This window comes from Lagenorhynchus albirostris, chromosome 15 (genome assembly GCF_949774975.1).
Source record: "Lagenorhynchus albirostris chromosome 15, mLagAlb1.1, whole genome shotgun sequence".
NCBI classification, from domain to species: domain Eukaryota; kingdom Metazoa; phylum Chordata; class Mammalia; order Artiodactyla; family Delphinidae; genus Lagenorhynchus; species Lagenorhynchus albirostris.
Window position 1 is genome coordinate 813,703 of NC_083109.1, and position 26,059 is coordinate 839,761.

General features: G+C 56.1%; 1 protein-coding gene across 3 annotated transcripts; it reads left to right on the plus strand.

The window, feature by feature from the left end:
* Positions 1 to 151: 151 nt before the first annotated feature.
* On the plus strand, positions 152 to 24,582 carry GMEB2 (glucocorticoid modulatory element binding protein 2). 3 transcript variants are annotated; one of them, XM_060124471.1, is made up of 11 exons: positions 152 to 201; positions 1,092 to 1,152; positions 8,855 to 9,019; positions 9,384 to 9,481; positions 10,031 to 10,158; positions 15,949 to 16,052; positions 18,470 to 18,627; positions 20,449 to 20,520; positions 20,878 to 21,015; positions 21,331 to 21,453; positions 21,994 to 24,582. In XM_060124471.1, the coding sequence occupies exons 3-11, from the start codon at positions 8,889 to 8,891 to the stop codon at positions 22,650 to 22,652; spliced, it is 1,611 nt and encodes a 536-aa protein (XP_059980454.1). In that variant the 5' UTR covers positions 152 to 201; positions 1,092 to 1,152; positions 8,855 to 8,888; the 3' UTR covers positions 22,653 to 24,582. The 3 variants fall into 3 exon arrangements, with proteins under 3 accessions (XP_059980454.1, XP_059980455.1, XP_059980453.1); XM_060124472.1 differs by lacking the exon at positions 1,092 to 1,152 and having other exon boundaries at positions 158 to 201; XM_060124470.1 differs by lacking the exon at positions 152 to 201 and having other exon boundaries at positions 861 to 1,152.
* Positions 24,583 to 26,059: the final 1,477 nt, after the last annotated feature.

A 26,059-nucleotide genomic window follows, 5' to 3' on the forward strand; every position in this document is an offset into this window, starting at 1 on the left:
AATAAATATCCGGGCTCGCCCTTGCCCGTGCGTGCGCGGCCCCGCCGCCTGCGTCACTAGGAAGCGCGCGCCCGGGCCGCCGCCGCCGCCGCCGCCGCCGAATCCCCAACAAGGAGCGGAGCCCGCGGCCGCCGCCGCCGCAGCCGCTGCCGCCGCCGCCGCCCGCCCGCTGGCGCCCGCGCAGGCCCGGCCGCGGCCCAGGTAAGCGCCCGCCGCCCCCCCCGCGGCGAGGCCTCTCGCTCCGCCGCGCGCCGCCGTCCAGTCAGGGGTCCCTGCGGAGCGTCAGGACGTTACGGCGGGGGGAGGGGAGCGGGGGAGGGGCGGCGGCGCGCGGCGGGCGTCACGGGCGTCACGGGCCCGCGTCAGGCGCGTCGGCGGCGGCGCGGCCTCCATCTTGCCGGAAGGCTGCGGGCCGCGGGCTGCGGGTGCCGGGGAGGGCCTTAGGCCGGGCTGCGTGGAGAGGGACACGTGGCTACCCCCTTTCCCGTGGGACCGCGTGAATTCTCCCCTTCCCTGGGGGCCTTGTGGATGTCCCTCTCCCTTGGGGGCCTTGTGGATACACCCCCTCTCGTGGGGGCCTGGTGAATGCCCCCCCCTTTCCCGTGGGGGCTGCGTGCGTGCAACCCTTTGGTGAGACCCGTATCTCCTTGGTCCCCGTGGTAGGAACCAATCACTATGGGTCCATTGCCAGTAATGACCTGTCACATATTTAACTTTATAGTTCATGTAGTCGAGCGACACTTCCAGTGAATCAACGTTTTCTTTCTTTGCTAACACTGCAAATACAGTTTCAGTTACATCAGTATTTTTTAACTTACAAAAATCTGTGCATAACTGAAGTATATAACTTGATGAGTTAAGTGTGCACCCGTAAAACCACAGTCTATGCTATTAACCTGTCAATCACCTCCAGAAGTTTATTCCCGCTCTCATTAGTTTGTGATAAGAACGCTTAACTAGCACAATTTTAAGTATACAGTACGATATTGTTAACCACAGGTCCTATGCTGTACCTTAGATTTCTAGGACTTAGTCATTTCGCATAACTGAAGCTTTGTACTTTTTGATGTGTCCCATTCCCCCTCCACCAGCTCCTGGCAACCACCATTCCACTGTCTGCTTCTCCGCGTTTGACTATTATAGATTCCTCATGTAAGTGGTAGCATGTAGTATTTTGTCCTGTGTCTGGCTTATTTCCCTTAGAATGACGTTCTCTACATTCATCCACGTTGTCACAAATGGCAGAATTTCCTTTTTTTTTTTAAGGCTAAGTTATATTTCATTGTATGTGTATACCAAATTTTTATTCAGTCATCTGTCCGTGGGCCTTTAGGTTGCTTCCATATCTTGGCTATTGTAAATAATGCTGCAGTGAACATGGGGTGCAGGTGTCTCTTGGGTATCCTGATTTGTTTTCCTTCCGATGTACACCCAGAAGTGGGGTTGCTGAACATATGGTAGTTCTATTTTTAGTCTTTTGAGGAACCTGGGTACTACCGTTTTCATAGTGGCTGCACCAATTTACCTTCCCACCAACAGTGTATGTCAGTCCGTTTCGGGTAAAACCAAATGGATTAAATAAATTCCAAATGTAACAAGATAAATTAAGCAGACTGTTAAAAAATTGTTACTTTGTAGGAAGTATAAAACTTTGGGAAGACATACTGGACGGGGGGCGGGGTGGGGCGGGGATTTGTACATATACATCATACACTTAAGAGCCAGGTGCGTCCTGGCTGGGTGTGACGCAGGGTGTGGTCGAGACTGGTCAGCTAGTGCATTGCGCGCCCCCCCCCCCCCGCCCCCAGGAGGGCAGGGCCAGGAAGCCCAGATTCTCAAGGAAATGCAGGACAAGGGGGACCACCTCTAGGGATGAATTCTTGTGACATTTTTCAAGAGAAGCCGGAAGTCTGATTTTTAAAATGTGAACCCTGTAAAATTTGAAAAAGCTGGCAACTAATTAAAAATTTTGAAACACAGTGAGAATCAAAGAAATTGTGCTGGGACTTCCCTGGTGGTCCAGTGGGTAAGACTCTGCGCTCTCAATGCAGGGGGCCTGGGTTCGATCCCTGGTCAGGGAACTAGATCCCGCATGAATGCTGCAACTAAGAATTTGCATGCCACAACTAAAGATCCCGCATGCTGCAATGAAGATCCAGCGTGCCGCAACTAAGACCCTGCGCAGCCAAGATAAATAAATAAATATTAAAAAAATAAAAGTTGTGTCTGTGGGCCACTGCTTTGTGATCTCTGCTATGTTTCTAGTGGTATTTTTATCAAAAAAAATATTTGTGATTATTTGGAAGACAACGGAAAGTCAGATCTGAATCCAATGTACTGACCGCACACTCACATTTTTGTCCTGTTTTTGTATATTTATGCCTAAGAATGCTACTTTAGAAATACTTCCTCCTATCTTCTTTACCTCAAGGTTAATTGGGAAAGAAGAATTTTGAAAACTTGATATTGGAGAGGCAGGAATTCCGGTTTGTGTGTTCCCACTGCTTAGCGCTCTGTGCGGTTTTGAGATGTGGGTGAGGACAGCCGCCCATAGGGTGGGTCCCTGCCTTTCTGCAGCTTTGAGCTCAAGCGTGGCTTTCTGGCCCCCTTGGAGTCCACCCGGTGAAAGCAGCGGTACCTCGGTGAGAGCCAAGCACCACGGAGCAGCGTTACTTTAAGGGCGATTTTAAAGTGGTCTTTTTTTTTTGGCCAACGTGCAGCTTGTGGGATCTTAGTTCCCTAACCAGGGATTGAACCCGTGCCCCCTGCATTGGAACCGCGGAGTCTTAACTGCTGGACCGCCAGGGAAGCCCCCCTACGTGTAGCTTTTTGAGGAACTGCCAGACTGATTTCCACAGCGGCTTCACCGTTTTGCTTGTCTGCTGATGGTGCACAGTGTTTCCAGTTTCCCCGCATGCTGACCACATGTGCTTTCCGTTTGTTTATAATAACCATCCTGATGGGTGTGAAGTGGTGTCTCCTTGTGGTTTTTGTGTGCATTTCCCTAGTGATTAGGGATGTTGGGCATCTTTTCAGTGGCGTACAGGTTCTTTGCATGTTTCCTGTGGAGAAATGTCTACCCAGAGTCCTTTGCCCATGCTTTAAGTTGTTTTGCTCTTGTCGAGCCGCATCCTGGATGTGAATCCCTTGGCAGACACGTGCTTTGCAGGCACCTTCTTCCAGTGTGTAGGTGGTCTTTTCAGTCTCCTGAGAGTGTCCTTTGATGCACAATCGTTTTTAATTTTAACGGAGTCTAATTTATGTGTTTTTTCTTTTGTTGCCTGTGCTTTTGGTGTCATATTCAAGAAATCATTGCCAGGAACCCCCTGATGGTCCAGTGGTTAGGACCCTGCGCTCTCACTGCCGAGGGCCTGGGTTCCATCCCTGGGCAGCAAACTAAAATCCCACAAGCTGTGCTGGTGCAGCCAAAAACAAAGAAACAAAGAAAAAAGAAAAAGAAAAAGAAATCTTTGCCAAATCCAGTGTCAGGAAGATTTTCCCTTGTGTTTTCTTCTAAGGGTTTTACAGTATTTGCTCTTATGTTTGGATCTTTGATCCGTTTTATGTTAATTTTTGTCTGTGGTGTAAGGGTCCAGCCTCATTCTTTTGCCTGCAGATGTCCAGTTGTCCCAGCTCCACATATGGTTGAGACTGTCCCCATTCCCCATTGAATGGTCTTGGCACCCTTGTCAAAAATCAGTTGACCATATATGCCAGGATACAGTAGCATTTTTTTTTGGCCAATTTAATTTTTTTAAAAGATTCGCAAATGGTAAACTTTATGGTTGTTTGGTGTACAGTTCTGTGAGTTTAACACCTGTATAGATTCATCGTGTAGCTGCCCCCATGATTGGAATACAGAACAATCCCGTCACCCCCAGAATCTCCCTTGTGCTGTCCTTCTATGCCTGTCCTCCTCCCCCAGCCCCTGGCACCAGTGATTTGCTCTCTTACCACTAGAGTTTCGTCTTTTCCAAAATGTCATGTAAGTGGGCTCATACAGCCTACAGGCCCACCTTGTTTTATTGGGCTTCACTTTTTGTGCTTCGCAGATACTGTATTTTTTACAAATTGAAGGTTCGTGACAACCTTGCATCGCACAAGTCTATCAGCGCCATTTTTCCAACAACATTTGTTCACTTTGGGTCTCTGTGTCACATTTTGGTAATTCTCGGAATTTTTGAAACTCTTGCATTATTAATATGTTTGTTACAGTGATCTGTGATCCGTGATCTTTGGTGTTACTACTAAGACTCTGAGGGCTCAGATGGTAGTTAGTATTTTTTAGCAATAAATTATTTTTTCATTAAGGTATGTATGTCATTTTTAGGCATAATGCTATTGTACACATAATAGACTATAATATAGTGTAAGTATAACTTTTATATGCACTGAGAAACGAAAAACGTCACGTGCCTCACTTTTTGGTGGCATTCGCTTTATTGTGGTGCTGATACCTCCAGGGTCTGCGTGTGTAACCCACTCAGCATGATTCTCTGGAGATCCATCCAGGTTGTTGCACATGTCAAGTAGCTTATTTATTTATTTACTTATATTGCTGAGGAGTATTCTTTTGTAAGGTTTGTTTCTCTTTTCATCTACTGAAGGTCATTTGAGTTGCTTCCAGTTTCTGACAGTTATGAATAAAGCTGTCATAGAATTGTGTGTACGGGTTTTTAAGGAAACCCAAGTCTTCGTTTCTGTGGGGGAGATACTTAGGAGTGGGGTTACTGGGTCCTGTAATAAGAGTACACGTAGCCTTCTGAGAAACGTCGAGACCCTTTTCAGAGTGGCCGCACCAAGCAGCTGTGTGAGAGTTCCAGCTGCCGCACATCCTCACAGTCTTTGTATCGCCAGCTTTTTGTTGGCGCTTTTTGAGCCGTTCTAATAGTTGTGGTGGTATCGCTATGGTTTGGGTTTGCATTTTCCTGTGGGTTAATGATGCTGAGCATCCTTCTATGTGTTCACTGTTTTTTCTTTTACTATTTATTTATTTGGCTGCACTGGGTCTTAGTCGCGGCACGTGGGCTCCTTTAGTTGCGGCATGCGGGATCTAGTTCACTGACCAGGGATCAAACCCAGGCCCCCTGCACTGGGAGCGCAGAGTCTTAACCACTGGACCACCAGGGAAGTCCCTCTGTGTGCTTATTTGGACTTCCCTTTTGGTGAAGTGTCTGTTTAAACCTTCTGCCTACTTTTATTTATTTATTTAAAAAAATTATTTGTTTATTTGGCTGCGTCGGGTCTTAGCTGCGTCGTGCAGGCTTAGTTGCTCTGCGGCATGTGGGATCCTAAGTTCCCTGACCAGGGCTTGAACCCACGTCCCCTGCATTGGAAGGCGGATTCTTAACCACTGGACCACCAGGGAAGGCCCCACTTCTGCCTGCTTTTAAATTGTGTTGTTGTTGTTGAGTTCTTTGTATATTCTGCATGCAAGTTCTTTGTCAGACATGCGATTTGCAAGCATTTTCTTCCACCTATAGCTTGTCTTTGCATTTTCCACTATATTCTCTATTCGCTGTATTGTAATATACATACTTCATTTTGGGGCAGGTTTATGTTCACAGCACAGTTGAGCAGGAGCCCCCAGAGTTCCCAGGTACCCGCTTCCCAGCCTCCCTCAGCACGAACATCCTCACCAGAGTAGTATGTTTGTTACAATCACAAACCCCAGTTGACCCATCATCAACCAGAGTCTATAGTTTACATTGGGGTTCACTTTTGGTGTTGTACAGTGTATGTTTTAGTTTTATATTTTTTAATTAAGACTTAAGTTTTCAGAGCACTTTCAGGTTTACAACAAAATTGAGAAAGAGTTCTAGAGACTTCCCGTGTACTCCCTGCCCCCACACGTGCACGGCTTCCCCTATTAATGAAATCACTCAACAGAAGGGTATGTTTTTTTACGAAGGATGAACCTACATTGACACATCAGAACCATCCAAAGTCCATAGTCTACCTTGGGGCGCCCTCTTGGTGGTGTACATCCCGTGGGTTTTGGCAAATGCGTGATGGTGAATATCCACCATGACAGTGTCACACAGAGTAGTGTCACTGCCCTAAACATCCTGTGCTTCGCCTGTTCATCCTCCTGCCCACCCCCCAACCCTCTGGCAGCCACTGGTCTCTTCAGGCTGGCTTCTGTCACTTCACAGTGTGCATTTAAGGGTCTGCCCTGTCTTCTTTTTTTAAATAAATAACTTTATTTATTTATGGCTGCGTTGGGTGTTTGTTGCTGCGCGTGGGCTTTCTCTAGTTATGGCGAGCGGGGGCTACTCTTGTTGTGGTGCACGGGCTTCTCACTGTGGTGGCTTCTCTTGTTGCGGAGCAGGGCTCTAGGCGTGCGGGCTTCAGTAGTTGTGGCATGTGGGCTCAGTAGTTGTGGCTCGCGGGCTCTAGAGCGCAGGCTCCATAGTTGTGGCGCACGGGCTTAGCTGCTCCATGGCATGTGGGATCTTCCCAGACCAGGGCTCGAACCCGTGTCCCCTGCATTGGCAGGCGGATTCTCAACCACTGTGCCACCAGGGAAGTCCCCGCCATGTCTTTCTGTGGTTTTATACCTCACTTCTTTTGTCTCTGGATGACCTTCCAGAGGTCATTACATGGAATATCCAGCTTGCTCACCCATTCGCATTTTGAAGGACTTGATTTTTCTGTCTGCTTAGAACAGTGTTCTCCCCCTTCAGAGGGATATAGAAGCAGGACCACCATGTGGGCCCTGGCACCATCCGCTTTGAAGCTGTAGATGGTCTATGTTTGCGCACATCGAGTCCCACCAGCAGTGTTGAATGTTTGCTTTCAGCTGTCAGACATGCCTGAAGAACTGAAGGGAACGATCATTTACGTGTTTATCCAGATATTTCCCATTTTGGTTGCCTTCCTTCATTCCTGACGTTCCAGGCTTCCCTCTGCTGTGATTTCCTTCTGTCTGAAGTACTGCATTAGGTCTGACTGTGGCCCGTTCTCTTCATTTTCCTTCATCTGGAAATGTCTTTATTGTGCCTTCACTTCTAAAGGGTCTTCTCACTGTTGTAGAATCCGGGCTGAGGCGCTTTTCTTTCAGCGTGTTAAGAATGTCCCTGCATCGGGCTCTGTGCTTCTGAGGGGAGAGCCCCACAGGCCTTCAAATTCTTGTTCTTACGTGGAAATACACACCTTCTTATCTGCTGCTTTGGGGATGTTTTAACATTGTCCTTAGTTTTCGGCAGTTTGATTATGTTCTGGGCGTAGATTTCTTTGAGTTTATCCTGTGTGAGGTTTGCTGAGCTTCTTGAATGTATAAGTTTATAGTTTTCACTACATTTGGGAAGTGTTCAGCTATTATTTTTTCAGAGTTTTTTTAGCATCACGCTTTTTTCTTCTTTCCTTCTGGGCCTCTGGTGATACAGATGGCCACCTTTTTATATTGTTCTGCATTCCCTGAAGCTCTGTTCATTTTGTTTTTCCATCTTCTTTCTGTTGTTCAGATTAGATCATGTGTACTGATCTATCTTTATTTTCATTGCTGTATCTCTTTCCTCGCTCATCTCCATTCTGATATTGAGCCCACCAGGTGGGTTTTTTTATTTCTGTTATTATAGTTTTTAATTTTCCGATTTCCACTAGGCTGTGGCTTCGGTTCCTGAGGCAGCCCGTTCGAGGATGGCTGGCTCCACGTGTGGAGCAGGAGCGCCCGCAGCTCTGAGGTCACTGTGGGTTCCGGTGGTCGCCTTGGATTGGGCTTCTCTTGTATAATTTTTCCCTTGAGAATCGGTCAGACTTTGCTGGTTCTTTGTGGGTTAGATAATTCTGGATCATATTCTGGATACTTTGAATATTGTGTTGTGAGGTTCTGGCTCTTGTTTAAACCCCGTGGAGGATGGAGCGTTTCGTTGTAGCAGGAAATGGAGCTGGGTTGCGGGTTCTGAGCCCCCTCTGTGGGCGGGCGTGGACCTGAATCAGTTCAGCCTTCCAGCCTGTGCAGTGTTCTCTGGATCTGTCCCATAGGTGCCACCCAAGGCCAGTCTGAGACCTGGTGGGGGTCGATCCTGGAGGTCGGTCCGCGAAATCTTTGGTTTGCCATTTAGGGTCAGGTCCACACATGGACAGGTGAGGAGTGACCCAGTCCTTCGCACACAGCTGGGGGCAAGCCCTTTCCGCCTCCCTCCTCTCCGCAGTCTCCTGCGTTCTCTCTGACCCCCAGAACCCCCTTCCTTGTGCTTTGGCTAAAAGCCAGGTCTCTTACGTGTCCTCTGTGCTGCGATGCCTCAGTACCTGGTCTGCCCGGAGCCAAGCGCAGAGGATGGAGAGCAGGAGAGCAGTGGGGTGCCTCTGGGTCCCCGGAGTTTTCGGTGCCTGCCTGGCCGTGACTGTCATGGAGTCTAGAGGGCCTGGGGCTTGCTGGAGGGCAGAGCCAGCAAAGACAATAATGCCTGGGAGGGTCTCGCAGGCCAGAGACAGGATTCATTTCCGAGGGCTTTCTTTTGTTTATTTTTGGGTCGTGCTGCAGCATGCGGGCTCTTAGTTTCCCACCAGGGATCGAACCTATGCCTTCTGCAGTAGCAGCACAGAGTCTTAACCACTGGACCGCCAGGGAAATCCCTCCGCGGGCTTTCTGTGCACAGCCCTGAGTTCAGGGCGTGGGACCCACCTCCAGAGGCGTATGCCCACATTCTGGTTCCTTCCCATCCCCCGCAGGTGACCACTGGGCTTTCAGGCCTGTCATGGCTCCGAGGTTCTTCCAGGGCTTCCTTTCTCAGTGCTCACTCCATCCTCGCCAGAGCCCGAGGCCCTGGAAGAGCCTTCTCTTGCATTGCTTCTGTCAGAAGGTAGCGAGGTCCCCGTGCAGACCCTGTGCCCCCCTGTTGCCCTGCAGGCCCGGTGCCCTGGCACCTCCTGTCCGCTGAGCCATGGCCACCCCCGACGTGAGCGTCCACATGGAGGAGGTGGTGGTGGTAACGACGCCCGACACGGCGGCGGATGGCAGCGGCATGGAGGAGGTGAAGACCGTGCTGGTCACCACCAACCTGGCCCCGCACGGGTGAGGATGGGCACCCGGCCTGGGGGCAGGGGGCGCCAGGGGACGCAGAGCCGCCACCCGGCCAGGAGCGAGTAACGCTTCCCCGACTCTTCTCCCGACACCAAGGTCATGGCTTCATGCCCCTAAGCGCACGGTAACTTCTCCTCTGACAAGAACACAGTAGGGCCAGTTAGGAACTGGGTTTTCCAAGGGAACCTGAGGAGCAACGCCTGTGGGGTCAGCAGCGCGGTGAGCGCATGGCCCTGAGCCTGCCGTGCCGTGACCTCGGGCTGGACTGGCAAGTCGGGCAGAAATGGCAGCAGAGCGCGAGGCTGGCTGTTGTTGGGGGTGTTAATGTCTCCTCTCTCCTCCCCTCTGTTCCCAGGAGTGACCTGACGGAGGGTAACATGGAGACGGAAAACGCCGCGGCAGCTGCTGCAGCCGCGTTCACAGCGTCCTCGCAGCTCAAGGAGGCCGTGTTAGGTAGGGAGCCTGCCTTCTCGTGGCAGCGCCCGTAGGCAGTTCTGGAGGTGGCCTTTCCGAGGGGGGGTCCTCCCATCAGTAGGGGACAAGTCAGAGGTTCCCGAGGCTCTTCTGTGGGCTCTTCCTCAGAGGTGGCGCCACAGAGGCCCTGGCTGCAGAGTCTCCAGTGTGGCCTTGGCCTGTGGCTGGAGGGGAGAGCTGGGTTTTGTGGTCCTACTTAGTGTAGCTGTCAGTGAGTGGCGGTGAAGACGATTTATCACCTTTGGTCTTTTCCTGTTGCCTAACGCTGAAGGCCTCAGAGCTCTTCCAAGTGTTGAGAATAGGTTTTCTCTGGAACTGTGCCAGGCAGTTTGTTTCCTTCAGTGGCTCTCTACTTTGGGCTGATGAGAAATGTCCCGCCCACCTTGGTCCTGTCTCAGTCCCTCCTGGATTTTAGTTTCTGGTTTCTAGGTTGGTAGTTAATGTTGTGCTTTTGCAGAAAGTGCTTTGGAGACGTTGTAACTGATTTTCTATGTTGCCCCTTTCCCTGTCGACACACCTGGTGAGAAGTGAAGATGGCTGAAGAGGAGGAGAGCCTGGAGGCCGAGATCGTGTACCCCATCACCTGCGGGGACAGCAGAGCCAACCTGATCTGGAGGAAGTTTGTGTGCCCCGGCATCAATGTGAAGTGTGTTCAGGTGAGGGTTCTGATGCAACCAGAGCACAGGCCTGCGTGCCGGGCTGCAGGGAGGGGCCCCCAGTCCCGCAGCTGTGAAGCAAACAAAAGAAGACCCCTACGGCAGCGGGTGTGACCTGTAGGGGGCAGTTCAGAAGGCAGAAATCCCGTGCTTGGGAGAGCAGAGGAGAAGGAAGGAGCCTTCAGGGACAGACAGGATTGTCGCTGGGGCACACGGAGAGCCTCAGGGCAGAGATTCTCTGTTCCTGGAGCAAAGCTGTGGAGAGAGGCTGGGAAGGCAGCTCTGCTGAAGTTGGGATCGGCAGTGACTCTGCTGGGCAGGTTGAACGAGAGGGATGCTTTGCAAAGACTCATTAGCAGTCATGAGTAAGATGGAGGGGAGAGGTCTGCTCTTTCTGCAACATGGTAGTTTAGGTACCCAGACTCACCTTGTGCTGAAAAGAGCCAAAAATGCCACTTAAGATATTTTCGTAATGTATCTTCTAGATGCCTCCTGAAGCTGGCAAAAGAGGAGGAAATAGTCATGCCCAGGGCCTGAATAGAGGTGTATTATAGAGGGAGGCCAAGCACCTACCCCGGCTTTTGTCTGAGAGCCTTTGCCTGACGCTGATTTTCTCAGCCTCGTGGAGCTGGAGATGAGAAGGTGAAGCCCAGGGCTCCCAACTTGGGTGTGTTGTTGGGGGCAGAGATTGTCCCTGTGATGCTGCTACCCCTCAGTGTTGGGGGTTAGAGAGTATGCTAATCACATGCTCCCCGTCCCCTCTATCCCCCAGGGCATGGAAAACTCCTGTCTCATGTCTTAGCACCGGGTGGAAGAGAGAACCCTCTTGAGGATTCACATGTGGCCTGTATAGTGTGAACACCTTTAGCTAAGAGTTTAGCCGTAGGTTGTTCCTGGCTGGCAGCTCCCCCAGGGATCTGACAAAAGCAAGTGAAAAATCCTTTTTGGTAGAACTCATCTTTATCTCAGGTTTCAAGTAATTTTGACAGACAAAGTTCCAAGAAAAGGAGCAGCTCACAGTAAAGCAAAACAAAACATTGAGCACACAGGAAATAAAGCCCCTGAATGAGTGCACTCAGAAACCACAGAGAGAAGAACCAGACCCACAGATGCTGCAGCTTGGAATTTGGAGACACAGAATATAAAATAATTATGTTTAATTTACTTCAAGAAATAAAAGAGGGCTTCCCTGGTGGCGCAGTGGTTGAGAGTCCGCCTGCCAATGCAGGGGACACGGGTTTGAGCCCTGGTCTGGGAAGATCCCACATGCCGCGGAGCAACTAAGCCTGTGTGCTACAACTACTGAGCCTGCGCTCTAGAGCCCGTGAGCCACAACTGCTGAGCCTGCATGTCACAACTACTGAAGCCCGCGCGCCTAGAGCCTGTGCTCCGCAACAAGAGAAGCCACCACAATGAGAAGCCCGTGTACCGCAACGAAAAGTAGCCCCTGTTCGCTGCAACTAGAGAAAGCCCACGCACAGCAATGAAGACCCAACGCAGCCACACACACACACACACACAAATTAATTAAAAACAACAACAACAAGAAGCTAGAGGGACTTCCCTGGTGGCACAGTGGATAAGACTCCAAATGCAGGGGGCCCGGGTTTGATCCCTGGTCAGGGAACTAGATCCTACATGCATGCTGCAACTAAGAGTTCGCATGCCGCAACTACGGAGCCCGTGAGCTGCAACTAAGGAGCCCACCTCCTGCAACTAAGACCCAGTGCAACCAAATAACTAACTAACTAACTATTTAAAAAAAAAAAAACAAACTAGAAGTGAAAAACAGAATTAAAATTGAACACTTAAGTGGTTGGATTTTACAGCACATTAGACACAGTTGAAGAGATAGTGAAATGGAAGATAGAAGTGAAGAAGTTATCCAGACAATGATCCCCCAAAATGTCATGAGGGAAAATGGAAGCACAAGAAAGTCTAATGCATCTATCTGAATTCTGAGAGGAGAGAGCGTCTGAGAACTTTCAGAACCAAGGAAAGATAGCAGCCCACAGTTCAAGAGACTTAACAGATCCTAAACTGAATGAGTAAGAAGAAACCAGCCACATTTCAAAATCCATGTAGGTGCCAGCTCAGAGGACCTTCCACTGGCTCCTGGGACACTTCAGCATCAAAAGAATGGATGATAGTTAGGGATTATGATTCAAGTAAAAACAAGAATCTATGGGCCCATATTCATTGCAGTGTATTTCATGTTATTTATTTACATTGACACAAGGGAGAGGTTAAACTCCTACACCAGCTAACAAATGTAGAAGGGGTGCTGGAGCCAGAGTGCCACAGGGGGTGCTGAAACTAGTCAGGGGAAGCTGGATGAGGGACAGTTGGTCTCCAGGTACCCCCATCATTGAGGTACTGCTTACAGAGGCAAAGCAGGAACGGCAGGGGGAAGCCTGCAGATCACTCGCTAAATGTGATGACGTTTGGGCATCAGTATCGGGACCAGCCTCCATCCCGGCCTCCTGATCGAATGGGCAGGGATTCTGTGGCATTCCTGACAAAACCCCACAACCCGACTCTACTCGGGAAAACGTCAGACAGACAAAAACTGAGGGGCACAATTTTTGTCTACAAAAACACTGACCTGCATGCTTCACAGATGTCGAGGTCAGGAAGACACCATCGGGCCGAGGAGCTGCTCTGAGTCAGAGGCAAGACGCAGTGGTCAGTGCAGCGCAAAGTCAGGCCATGTCCTGCATCAGAGAAAAGTCTCCACAAAGGCCGTTATTGGGACAGTTTGTGAAATTGGAATATTGCCTGTGCATCAGATAATAATACATTAATGGTAGTTTCCTGACGTTGAGAGCTGTGTGTGGTTATGTAGGAACCTTGTTCTCAGGAAATAGGTGTGAAGGACTCAGGGCGGCTACCCCACGAGCGTTTAGAGATGGGCCCTGTGTGGAGAGCGAGCCTGGGGAAGGGGCCGCTGCGGCTCTGTACTGTACCTGCAGTTATTTTGTAAGGTTGAAATCACAGCAGAATTAAAAGTTAGAAGCAAAAGAGGTGTAATAATGAGAGCAGTGGAGCAAGACCCCCTGGCAGCTGAGCTCTAAAGACTCCCGGGGAGCCGGGGGACCGGCGCAGGGCGGGTCTCCTCAGGGAGCCGGGGGACCGGCGCAGGGCGGGTCTCCTCAGGGAGCCGGGGGACCGGCGCAGGGCGGGTCTCCTCAGGGAGCCGGGGGACCGGCGCAGGGCGGGCCTCCTCGTGCCAGGAGAGGAAGGCTGCACGCAGTGGAGTCGCCTTCAGAAATCGGGGAAACAGAAACGTTTTCAGGCAAAAGTGTGTTTGCCACCAGCAAGTCGTAACTAAAGGTATTCTAAGAAATGATTTCAGGCAGAGGGAAAGTGGCTCCAGAGAGGAGCTTTTAGGTGGCCAGAGGCGTGGAGAGTGGAGGAGCTGGCTGAGTCTAAGGTGATGGGCTCTGCAGTGCTGGTGTGCGTCCTAGGGGGCTCCGCATGCTCTGTGGTGGGACGGTTGGAGGGCTGTGAGTGGGATCAGCTGGCCCACCCTGACAGTGGGGCACACCTGCCCAGCCAGCAGAGGAGAGCCTGGTCCCCCAGAGGGAGGTGGGATGGGGGGCGCACAAGATGCGAGGGAGAGACAGGCCGGCAGGTGGTGCTGCAGTGTCCGGGTGCGGGCAGGGCCAGAGGCGATGGCCAGAGAGGGTGTCACGTGGTGGGGGCAGAGGCCGGGCCCAGTGTGGACTTCCTGGGCTCGGGCAGTGGCCAGCGAGGTCCTCCGACTCTGACTCTGCCTGTCTGCCCAGGCTCAGGCCTGGCTCCCGACCAGCTGACTGAGGGGATGAGTGGCTTCCTGACTCAGAGAGAAAGAGTGCAGGGCTCAGGCAATTAGGACAGCTGCTTCCGTCAAGAGGGGCTTCCCAGGCTGGTGGCGTTTGCCGCGACCAAGTGCACTGGAGATACAGGCAGACCTCGGAGACGCTGCAGGTTCAGTTCCAGACCGCCTCAGTAAAGCCCATGTCTCAGTAAGAAGAGTCACACACACTGTTTGGTTTCTTCACACATATAAAAATTATGTTTACACTAGACTGTACTCTGTTAATGGTGTCATAGCAGTATGTCTAAAAACGATGTACATACCTTAATTTAAAAGTACTTTATTGCTAAAAAATGCTAGCCGCCATCTGAGCTTTCGGAGCGGCAGTAGTAACATCAAAGGTCACTGCTCACACATCACCATAACAACTATAGTAATAACGAAAAAGCTTGAAATATTGCGAGAATTACCAGAAAGTGTCACACAGACCTGAAGTGAGCAACTGCTCTTGAAAAACGGCGCCAATAGCCTTGCTCGAAACAGGGTTGTCACGAACCTCCAATTTGTAGAATATGACTATCTGTGGAGCGCTACAGAGCAAGTGTGGCTGAGTGGAGGTGCTTTTGCTCCAGCGGCATGGTAACCTGGGCCCAACCTGACACAGACTGCAGGGCGCCCGAGAGGCAGCCGCCCGGGAAGGGGACGCCTGGGACGGCCGGCACCCTGGCTGGGGCCCAGCTGTGCATCCAGGCCACAGTTGGAGCTTTCGTTTCTGCCTCTGCTGAGACCAGTGACTTATCCATCCCCAGCCTGCTTGTTTTCTTTCTTTTTTTTTTTTAATAAAGCTGTGCGCGGGCTTTCTCTAGTTGCAGAGAGCGGGGGCTACTCTTCATCGAGGTGTGTGGGCTTCTCACTGCGGCGGCTTTTCTTGTTGCTGAGCACAGGCTCTAGAGGCATGGGCTTCAGTAGTTGTGGTATGTGGGCTCAGTAGTTGTGGCACGTGAGCTCAGTAGTTGTGGCTCGCAGGCTCTAGAGCGCAGGCTCAGTAGTTGTTGTGCACTGACTTAGTTGCTCCATGGCACGTGGGATCTTCCCGGACCAGGGCTCGAACCCGCATCCCCTGCACTGGCAGGCGGATCCTTAACCTCTGTGCCACCAGGGAAGTCCTTTGTTTTCTAAGTAAATGCAGTTTTATGTTTGTTCTTTGGTTCCAGTAATTTCTTGTTTAATAAGACTGAATAGGATACTTTACCTTCTCAGGCCACTGTTGGGGGAAACTAGCAGACCTGTGAGGAATGGGGGCAGGTCCCTGACTTTGAAGTGGACATATGCTCCTGGGCCGTGAAGGGTGCCGTTAGGGGTGGGCCAGACCGGCTGAAGGGACATTCACAGCTGACCCTGTGCACTGTGTCTCCTGTTACTTGGTGTGATATATGTGTACATTATTTGTGGAATAAGTTATGCGTAAGGAGGTTTGCCAGTTGCTGTCTGAAGGGAGGGAGAGAGCGCTGTGCCTTTTTGAGTGGTGTGGGGTCCTTGGGTCCCCGGCGTTGGGTGTGTGGCTGGGGGGAGGCGCCAAGCACTTAGCTCCCTCCCCGCTGGGGGTCAGTGTCTGACTACCCGCTGGGGGTCAGTGTCTGACTACACGCTGGGGGTCAGTGTCTGACTACCTGCTGGGGGTCAGTGTCTGACTACACGCTGGGGGTCAGTGTCTGACTACCCGCTGGGGGTCAGTGTCTGACTACCCGCTGGGGCAGGAGGAGGCCAGCTCCCCACTCCAGCCCCTGTGCACAGGGGTCAGGCTCGTCTCACATGGTGGTTCTTTCCTGAATCCTGAATGTCAGGTTGAGAGCCGGCCCACGGCTCCACCACATCTGCCCTGCCGTCCACCCCCTTTCCCAGGCCAGCTCTGGGGGGGCGGTGGTGTCAGGCAGGAGAGAAGGGCGGTGGGGAGGCTCTGTCCTGATTTTGCTCTGCTCTTCCCTCCACAGTACGATGAGCATGTCATCAGCCCCAAGGAGTTTGTGCACCTGGCCGGCAAGTCCACCCTGAAGGACTGGAAGCGAGCCATCCGCATGAACGGCATCATGCTCAGGTCGGTGGGGCGTGGGGGCGGGGGACCGGCTGGAGGGACTGGGCAGGGGTGGGCCGGTGACCCTATGTCGGGGAGCACTGTGGCCACTGCTTTTTCCTTGGGTTTTGCGTTTTGAGGATGAGGGGCATTTTCTACGTGAGGATTGTGGACAGCGTCCCGGGGCTGGGCCGCCCACACCCCTGCCAGCGCGTGACCCTGTCAGACTTGCAGGGCTTTCTGTCTTGCTTTTTTTTAAATTTATTTATTGTTTTTGGCTGCATTGGGTCTTTGTTGCTGCATGCGGGCTTACTCTTCGTTGCGGTGTGCGTGCTTCTCACTGCGGTGGCATCTCTTGTTGTGGAGCACGGGCTCTAGGAGTGGTGCGGGCTTCAGTAGTTGTGGAGCGTGGGCTCAGTAGTTGTGCAGCGTCGGCTCAGTAGTTGTGGCTTGCGGGCTCAATAGCTGTGGCTCGTAGGCTCTAGAGCTCAGGCTCAGTAGTTGTGGTGCACAGGCTTAGTTGCTCTGTGGCATGTGGGATCTTCCCGGACCAGGGCTCAAACCCGTGTCCCCTGCATTGGCAGGCGGATTCCCAACCACTGCACCCCCAGGGAAGCCCTTTCTGTCTTGGTTTGATCGCCACCAGTCCGTTACCGAGGCACCTGTGACTGTGTCACCAGGAAGACACTGGCCATGAAGCTGTCTGCACGTCAGGACAGTGGCCAGGGCAGCCTTCTTCCTCCTGAGGCAGCACCTACCCCCGTGTGTCTCCCACCATCACCCCAGACTCGGGTCCCTGTTGAGAGCCTGCGCTTCTTTAAGCTGCTGTGTGTTGGTCTGTCCAGTTGTCCAGACATCGTCCTTTCTGGATGACCAGTCTGCCAGCAAGGGTCCTGTCCGGACTGTCTTTGTTCACTGGCAGCATTGGTCTCCTCCAAGCTGCACTGTTCCTGTGACCTTGTGACAGTCGTGGCGTTGACGCTTTCAGGGTGTCTTGGCCTAGAGCCCCAACTTTCCTGTTTTTAGAGTCAGTCCTGCTGGCCTGTGCCCCATCGGCTTCCCTTGTTGGTGGCGGGGTCTTGGTGTGGCGTCCACTCACCTTTCTCCCTGTACACTGCGTCTTCCCTTTGAAATTAAGTAGGAATTGGTGGGAAGCTTCAGGCTGGCTCTTCGCTACTTCACACCGCCATCAGGTCCTAGAATGTCGAGGGTCTGGAGTGTCCTGCTCAGGCTCTCCCGTGGGGCCCTCTGCGGTGCCCGTTCCACCAGCCGCCCTGGTGGGTGTGGCCTGTCACGGGTGGCCTTCGGAGCTCCTCCCTTCCACCTGTGAAACGGGAAGGGTGATGCCGCTTCCAAGAAGGCTGAGGACAGACTAGGCTTTTGCATTTATACCCTCAGGAGCGTTAATGCCTGATTTCCGTGTTCTAACATTTTCTGCTTTGGTGGTAACGGCTCGCCCCTCCGAATTGGGCCCTGCTGCGTGCCTGTCCAGAGACAGCCATGGTTTTTCATGGTGTCCAGAGGGCCGGGATCTGGTTGCTTTGCTGCTGAAGGGGCCCCTCTCCTTCCTGTGTTTATTCCCGGGGGAAGCGGCTTCTTGCTGTCCTTGGGCATGTCTGCTGCCCTGGGTGCCTGCAGCCCGTGGGAGCCCTGTCACTCTCCCTGGGGAGCCCCTTCCTTCCCCCGGAGCAGCTTTGCACCCTCCCATCAACCCAGCTCTTTCCTCTCTCAGCCCCACCTGCCGCCGGGCGTGAGTATCTTGGTGGTGCGGCTGTGACTGTTTCATTGGAAGAGCACCGCCGGGAGGTGCCGTCTGCTGCACTCCCTGGAGCCAGCGCGTTCACGCTGCCCCAAGGCCGAGGTGGGCGGCAGCCCCAGAGCCGTCCGATCCTTTCGCGGGTCGAGGCAGGCCAGTTGAGATGCACCGAACTGAAGCCCAGGAGCTCTGGGAGAGGCCAGAGAGGAGGGCCTGGGGGGCGTCCCAGCAGGCAGGGTACATGTGGCGCCTTCCTGGTAAAACTGAGGCTGGGAGGTGACACAGCGAGAATCCAGAGGCGCTGGCGCTGTTGGTGCTTCTGGAGGGTCTCGATTTTTGGGCCACGCACCAGGCGGGTGTGCTGCCGTCAGCACCTCTTTTGGCCCTGAGTCGTCCCCCCCACCCCGGGGCTGGCGGGCAGCAGAGCATCTCGGAGAGGCCCAGCCCCTCAGTGCTGACCGGCGTCTCTGGACAGCCACCTCCCTCGGAGCACCAGCCACTGTGGTCGCCCTTCCTGTGGACAGAGCCACACGCAGGCGTCCCCACGCCACCTGAGAGAGCTGTGCTGGGGTGTTGGAGAGGCCTGCCCGGGAGCCCCGGTGGAGCCTGCCTCCGCAGACACACCACTCTGGGCCCACCCCGGGGCAGGCCTTCCGTGGCTGACACCCCGCCCTCCTCTGCGCAGGAAGATCATGGACTCCGGGGAGCTGGACTTCTACCAGCATGACAGGGTCTGCTCCAACACCTGCCGCAGCACCAAGATCGACCTCTCGGGGGCCCGTGCATCCCTGGGCAGCCCCACGCCTGCCGAGTACATCCCGCTCACGCCTGCCACGGCCGACGGTACGTGCTGGGCCACCTCTGCTGCCGGCCACAAGCGGGGCCTCTCTGTCCACTCAGCTGTCCCTTCCAGGCCCCAGGGGTCCGCAGCCACCTCCCTCCTCACCGAGGAAGTCTAGCTGAATTGCTGTTTCATCCACAGGGAAGACTGAAGTACTTCCTCTTTCTAAGCCATTTTTATTATAAAATACAATGATTCACGTGTAGAGAAAAGTATGAAGAATAACAGAGCAAACGTGCAGTGCCCACCCCCGGCTTCGGCCAGTGCAGGGAGCGCCCCACGCGCCTGGTCTGCCCTCTGTCCTTGCCCTGGGGCCGCTCCCCATGGCGCTTGGTTCCGGCTCGTGCACTTCCCGCAACTTGAGATTTGTTGATGTGTTTATGATGTTCTGTGTTGGCATCTGTTGCTCTAACTGGTAGAAGGACTAAACATTTCCTGGAATTCTTTCCAGATTTTTGAATACAGAGATTCTTTTTAAAACAAGTTAGCATGAAATCCGGTCCCAAGTTCCCTGTTCATGCTGCCCATTGATAACTTGGTGGCGCTACCTTTCCTGTGATGGGAATTGCATTGTCCCTAAGTTGTTGCTCCACAGGTCAGTCTGGGCCTGCTGCCGCGTGGCCAGGGACTGTCCTTATGGCTGACCAGACGGTGGTTGGTCGAGGGGCCTTGTCCTGTACTTAGGAGGATGGAGAGGGAGGCTTGGGGGCAAAGTGAGGTCCTGGGGTTCACCCCAAATGAGTCCCTGCCCCTACCTGCACGGGCTGGCAGCTGGCCCAGTGTGGGAGTCCCTCCCAGGAGCTCTAGGAACACGCAGGCTGCCGGCAGTCAGGGCTGGCCCTGGGACTGCACTACACAGTGTGGGAGGGGCTGGGTCACGGTAAGGCCCCCGCCCCCGCCCCCAGGAGACACAGGGAGACAGCACTCCTGGTGGGCCAGTGGCTTCCGTGGGAACAGGGCCTCCTCCGGGTCATTGGGTCCAGACTCTCTGTTCTGCCTTGTAAAAGGCGGCCGCAGTGACAGATCTCCAGGAAGGCTCTGGGCGCTGACGCTCCAGTCAGAGCGCCGTGTCCGGTAAAGGCCACATGGGGTTTGGGATTTAGCTCTTAGAAGCCTGTTGTCCCTGGGTGGCTTGGATGGTGTGTCGCTTTGCTTAAACTCACCTCCATGGTGGTCTCTTCAGCCAGAGTCCTCAGAACACCTGCGTTGCCTCTCTGCACCAGCCCAGACTAGGAAGGAGCTATTTCAGGCATCTCGCATCCCCAGCCGACGTCTGTCAGATGTGAGCGAGGCTGGCGTGAGGTCAGGGGGCGCACCCAGAGGCTAGGCTTCCAGGCTTGTTGCTCAGCCCCAATGGCCAGATCCAGACCGTGTCCAGGACTCCGCAGACACTGGAGTCAGAGGTGGCCCAGCTGGGGTGGCTTGCGTCTCTAAGTCCCGCTTCTGATTTACAAAGACGGAAACATGGTAGCTGCTGAGACGGATGCTTAGTGTCAGTGAGACAGAGACCCCAAGAGCAGGCCAGGCACAAAGGCTGGCCTGTGGCCCCTGGCCAGCAGGCTGTAGAAGCTTGTGGCCGTGACAAGGACAGCAGAATGTTGAGGACACGTGGACAGGTTCGAGGAGGCATGTTCCAGCTCCTTCTTTTTACATGTTTAACAGTGAATTTAGAACGCAGGGCACGTGCATGCTCTGTTGTACTCGTGCACCTCAGTCAATTTTGTGAAAATGCGGGTGGCTGCGGCGAGTCAGAGCTGGGGTGGGTGGTGGGTGGGACGCTGGCCTGTCGCAGGCGAAGCTCACCGGGCTCATCTTGGTTGCAGTGAACGGTGCTCCTGCCACTATCACCATCGAGACTTGTGAGGACCCTGGGGACTGGACCACAGCCGTCGGAGGTGCGGGCTGGGCTTCTCACGGTGGGGGTGGGGCCTTCCTGGGCTTCTCACGGTAGGGGCGGAGCCTTCCTGAGCGGCTCACGGCGGGGGCGGGGCCTTCCCGTGGCTTTTCACCGTGGGGGTGCGTTGGGGCGGGGCTCCGATCTGCGGCTGGTTTCGCCTTTGCGGACCGCCGGGCGTCCTCTTGCAGGAAGTGCAGGGCCCACCCACTGGACTTGCGCGTATGGTTGTGGGGGGCACTACTGCCCCTCAGAGCCGTGTTCTCCTGGCAGTTCTTTGCTCCTCCGTGTGGTTGGAACCGGCGGTGGGGCTGCCTGTGCAGGACTCCCCATCTCTGAGCCGCTCCTTCTCTCACAGATGACACGTTTGCCTTCTGGCGAGGGCTGAAGGACGCAGGCCTGCTGGACGAGGTCATACAGGAGTTCCACCAGGAGCTGGTGGAGACCATGAAGGGTCTGCAGCAGCGGGTCCAGGACCCTCCCCTGCAGCTCCGAGGTGAGCGGTCTTGCCCTGCCCTGGTCTGTGGGCCCGGAGGCCTCTTCTGCTCGTGGTGGTGGCGGTGGTGGGCGGCTTCAGGACGCCCGTGGGTGCAGCCTGCTCCTTCTGGCTCCGAGCTGAGCCCAGCAGCGTTGGCGGGGGTGGGCAGTTAGCCTGTTCCCACCAGGTCCCTCCTTGCCACGGGGACGAAGCTGAGGCCGGGAATCAGTAACCTGCTGGGCCCAGCCCCTCATCTCACCGGGGGGCGTGGCGTGCCCCAGACCCTGCTGTGGGCCGGTGCGTTCTCACTGTGTGCTCGCCCTGCCCTTGTAGACGCCGTCCTCCTCAACAACATCGTGCAGAACTTCGGCATGCTGGACCTCGTGAAGAAGGTGCTGGCCAGCCACAAGTGCCAGATGGACCGCTCGCGGGAGCAGTACGCCCGCGACCTGGCAGGTACGCTGGCCTTGCGCCGTGAGCCGCCCAGCTGCGCGGGGGCGGTGACCCCGAGATGACCCCAGCCAGGCTTCCGCTGAATTCCCCCTCGGCCCCGCGGTTTGCCTGTGAGGCGGCACCTTCCTGGGGGGGTGCCTGCGGCCACGCGTGAGACAGGCTGCTTACGCTGTGCCCTCCTTATCTTAGTACGTCACCGAGGCAGCTTTCCTGCGAGCGCTAGGATGATTGGAAACAGTACAGGGAACAGGGGAGGCCTGTCCCCACGTCGGGTGGAACCCAGTACAGAGAACAGGGGAGGCCTGTCCCCACGTCGGGCGGAGCAAGGTAGCTGCTCAGGATGACTCTTTTGCTTCCTCAGAGCGGTGGGTCCCCATCAGAGCAGGCCCCACACAGAGTGTCACTGCAAGGGCCGTGGGGGACAGGACAGAGCATCACCGTGAGGACGTGAGGGTCAGGCCCCAAGTCAGCGCAGGCCCCGGCCAGGGCAGGCTGTGGGTGCCCGCTGTGCCCCGCGGTCACGCCCTGTCGCTGTCGCCGCAGCCCTGGAGCAGCAGTGTGACGAGCACCGCCGTCGGGCCAAGGAGCTCAAGCACAAGTCGCAGCACCTCAGCAACGTGCTCATGACGCTGACGCCTGTCTCCCTGCCCCCCCCCGTGAAGCGGCCCCGGCTCGCAAGGGCCACGTCCGGGCCGGCCGCCATCGCCTCGCAGGTGCTCGCCCAGTCCGCCCAGATCGCCCTGACCCCCGGTGTGCCCGTCTCCCAGCTCACCAGCGTGCCGCTGGGCAAAGTGGTGTCCACCCTGCCCTCCCCCATGCTGGGCAAGGCCATGCCCCAGGCTGCTCCGGCAAGCTCCCCCGCTTCACCGCTGCTTGGGGGCTACACGGTGCTGGCCTCCTCGGGCACTACCTTCCCCAGCACGGTGGAGATCCACCCGGACGCGTCCAGCCTCACGGTCCTGAGCACAGCCGCCATGCAGGACGGCAGCACTGTGGTCAAGGTGGTGAGCCCGCTGCAGCTGCTCACCCTGCCCGGCCTGGGCCCCACCCTGCAGAACGTGGCCCAGGTGTCGCCCGGGGGCAGCACCATCGTGACGGTGCCCACGGGGGCTGTTGAGAGCGCCGTGGCCGCCCCGGGACCCGAGGAGCACACGGCCACCATCGAGGTGGCCGCCATGGCGGAGGGCCATGAGCACAAGTAGCCGTTGGCGGAGGGCGAGGCCCCTCGTGAGCACAGGGCTGGCCGCCTCTCCTCAGGCCGTGGCTGGCCGGGAGCACAGCGCTGGCGCCCGGCGGGCCACGCGGGGCTGCTGAACCAAAGAGAGGAAACGCCAAAACAGACGGAGAGGAGAGGAGAGGGACGTGGCAGCAGCCTGAGACGGGTCCCCGGGTTCTGAGCCTCCTCCCCTGTTTTCTGGGAAATATATTTTTCCATCTGTTGCTTATTAATACTGTTTACATGTGGGGCCTTGGTCAGGAGCCAGGCCGGGGAGGCCAAGGGGGCCCAGGTGCAGCTGGCAGCAGAAGCAGGGCGGGGGGCGGGGCCTGGCCCACCGGCTGGGCCGGGCCGTTACTGACACGTGTCTTGGGAACTGTCCCAAGTGTGGAAACCCATGGATCCTATGGATTTGGTCTCTTCCCACAGTTTTCTGTAGGTTTAGCGTGGCCAGCGCCCTGTTCTCCCACCTCTGGAACAGGCATCAGTGGTGCTGCAGGGCACCCAGGGGTCGGGGTGCAGACCCCGGGGCACCTGCCTGGCCAGAGGGGCCGAGGGGCCTGAGCAGCACAGGCCGGGGGGGGCACCCCGCCCCCACTCCTGCCTGGCAGGTGCTCAGGGGCTCAGGGGCCATTGCACACGCTCTGGGGGTATTTTTAAGTGAACTCCTTAGTAGGCTTCTAGGAAGAGTCAGGTTTATAGTGTTTTCAACCTAAACGACGCTGAGTGCCTAGGCTTCCCGATCTGTTCTGGGTTCCAGAGTGTTTTGTACACAGGGACTGTCGGGAAGGCCCCAGGGGAGCAAGATGGTGGGCGTCCCCCGCGGCTTTGGCCTGAGGAGGGCGCGTGGAAGGAACAAGCAGGGGCTCTGGAGGGTTCACTCCCAGTTGGGACGCGCCTCAGGTCAGGGCTCGTGATCCCCTGTGTTCAGCGTGCTGGTGGGGCCCCCTCCTGGAGGCGGGCGTTCGGGGCCAGTGCTGGGTGAGGTGGGGGCACCCAGATGCTCGCGGGAAGGATGTCCGTGGGCCAGTCGGCCCTCTGCCCTTCTGGTTGTGGACTCAGGAGGAAGACCAGGGAGGGGCCTTCCTGCAGGCCTTGAGCCACTGCAGCAGAGGGTCCCCACGGGCACCCTGGGCCTCCTGTCTGTCACCTGTGGAGACCCAGAGAGAAGCCACTGCCCGCCTCGCACTTTGAAGGGAACTGGGCTCCGTCCATCCATCCATCCGTCCTTCCGTCTGTCAGGCGGCCCGGACCCCCCCCTCAGCGCCCTCGCCCCGCGTCAAGCACCGAGGCTGTTTTGTTTCTGTCAGGTCCGGTTGGCGGTTGTCTCGGGCCTGCTGGGTTCAGCGCGGTGTCACTTCCCTGTTTGCTACACGCTCCTCTTCCAGGCGCGTCTCATACACGTGTGGTGGGAGCCCGCGGGCTAGGCGCCCAGCCCGTCTCGAGTCTGGCTCAGACCGTATCAGAACGCGTCGCGAGTGGCGCCGGGCGTCCTGTGCTTGGAGCCTCTCCGGTCAGACCTGCCGCCTCTCGGAAGCCGCCCCGCCCGCAGGCCACGTGGCACCGGGAGGAAAGTTGGTTTCAGAGCCACACGGACGGAAGCCACCGACAGCTGCTCCTGTGGACACCGGCGCCTGGCGGGCCCTGAACCCGGGGTGTGGGGAGGGGCCCACTGTCCTCCAGGAAACCTCAGCCCACTGTGGGGTCGGGCCATCTCGCTGTCGCCACCCGCCACTTCCCCCTTCCACCCACTGGGCGCGTGCAGGCTGTCCCGGCTCGGGCGTCTGGGAAGGTAGAACCGGATCTGTGGGGCTCGGAGGCAGCCTGGGGAAGGGAGGCATCTGAGTTCTACTTTGTATGTTGTTTTGCAAGTATCTGCTTGGTACTTTGATTTAAAATAAAAACGTTTTTCATAACGTGTGTGTGTCTGGTGATGAAAGGCTGTGAGTGGGTGGGTGACATAGGGACGTGCCCCCTGGGGGCGGTGCCTGCCCGCTCCCCAGCCTGCTCTGGAGAGGGTGGTCCGGGGGCCCACGGCCCTTCTGCTGCCCTGAGGTCGAGCAGCTGGCCTTGGATCTCCCCCGTGTGCAGTGGACTTGCCTGGAGTCACCGTGACCAGCAGACCATGGCCAGTGGGCTGTGCTCTGCGTTCTCACACGTGAGGGTGGTCGGGCTTAACTGCTCACGGGCAGCGGTGAGGCCTCTGGGTCCTGGAATCAAACGTGGGCTGCCGCACTGATGGGCCACGGCCTGATGACCCCTCCACGTGGTAGAGGTTGAGCCGCTTGTCCGGAGCAGTGTAGGGCCGGTGTGGGAACGGGGCTCCCTGGACGTCCGGGTCGGAGGCTCCTGCCAGTGCCCAGGGCTGGGGTCTTCCTGCCCATCGTCCCCAGCACCCATTCTCTGCCCCAGGGTCATCGCCCTCAAGCCCCGACAGAGAATGGGCAGGGGGCTCGCCTCGGGGCGGTGCCGACGCTGGGGAGGCCTGTGGGGGGAGGGAGGCCGGTGTTGTTCGCTGGAGGGGGCTGGCAGGGGGCATCCTTCATGACCGGTTTGGGGGACACGTTGGCTCTCTCTGGTTGGTCCTGATCAGAAGCTGCAGTTGCTGACTGAGCTGATCGCCTAGGCTGGTCCTTGCAGAGGTGGGTCCCTCTGTGTCTTCGGTCTCTTGCATCTCCACGCATCCCTTTCTAGGGGTCACGTGACCACCATCCCCCATCCCCACTCCTCAGGAGGAAAGCCCCTGGCCACGCCGCAGGGTCCTCCTCGCCCGTGTCCGTGGCCGAGGTGTTTGGGGAGGCTCTGCAGCCCAGGCAGGCGGCCGCCCGCCTCCGCCCACTCCCACTGGCTGCTCCCGTGTTCTCAGCTGTGGGGCCTGCCCAGGACCCCACTGACTCCTCTGAGCCTGGCTCCTGTGGCCTGAGAACCACGCAAGGGGGCATGTCGGGAGTGGAAGGTGTCCAGGGCCGTGAACAGGGCATAGCCACTCCAGGGGCAGAGCACAGTGAGGGGCCCTGGGCAGTGTCAGCGCCTGGGCAGGCAGGAGAGACCACGTGTGGAGAGTGGGCAGTGGGAGGGAGGGGGCAGGCCCGAGGCCGGAGCGGAGCAGTCACCGTGGCTCAGAGTGATGGAGGGGCTGTGTCTTGAGGTGAGGTCTCAGGAGGCTGGCCTGAGCAGCCGGGTGGATGGCGGTGCCCTCAGAACTATGTCCTGGGCCATCAGATCTGGGGCGCCCACAGATGCCTCAGGGACGGTGGGCCCCGGTGAGCCAGCATGGGCGGGGGCGGGGCGGGAATGCAGCTGAGAGCTTGTTAACGCCTGGTTCTTGCAAGAGAGGGCGTGCACGGAAGCACCCCAAAACTCAGAAGGGTGGGTTTCCAGCAGGGGCCGTTG

Coding starts and splice junctions, on each gene's coding strand:
- GMEB2 (XM_060124471.1), top strand. CDS start 8,889: ATGGCCACCCCCGACGTGAGCGTCCACATGGAGGAGGTGGTGGTGGTA. Junction 20,521..20,877: donor CTGGACCACAGCCGTCGGAG/GTGCGGGCTGGG, acceptor CTTCTCTCACAG/ATGACACGTTTGCCTTCTGG. Junction 21,454..21,993: donor GTACGCCCGCGACCTGGCAG/GTACGCTGGCCT, acceptor CTGTCGCCGCAG/CCCTGGAGCAGCAGTGTGAC.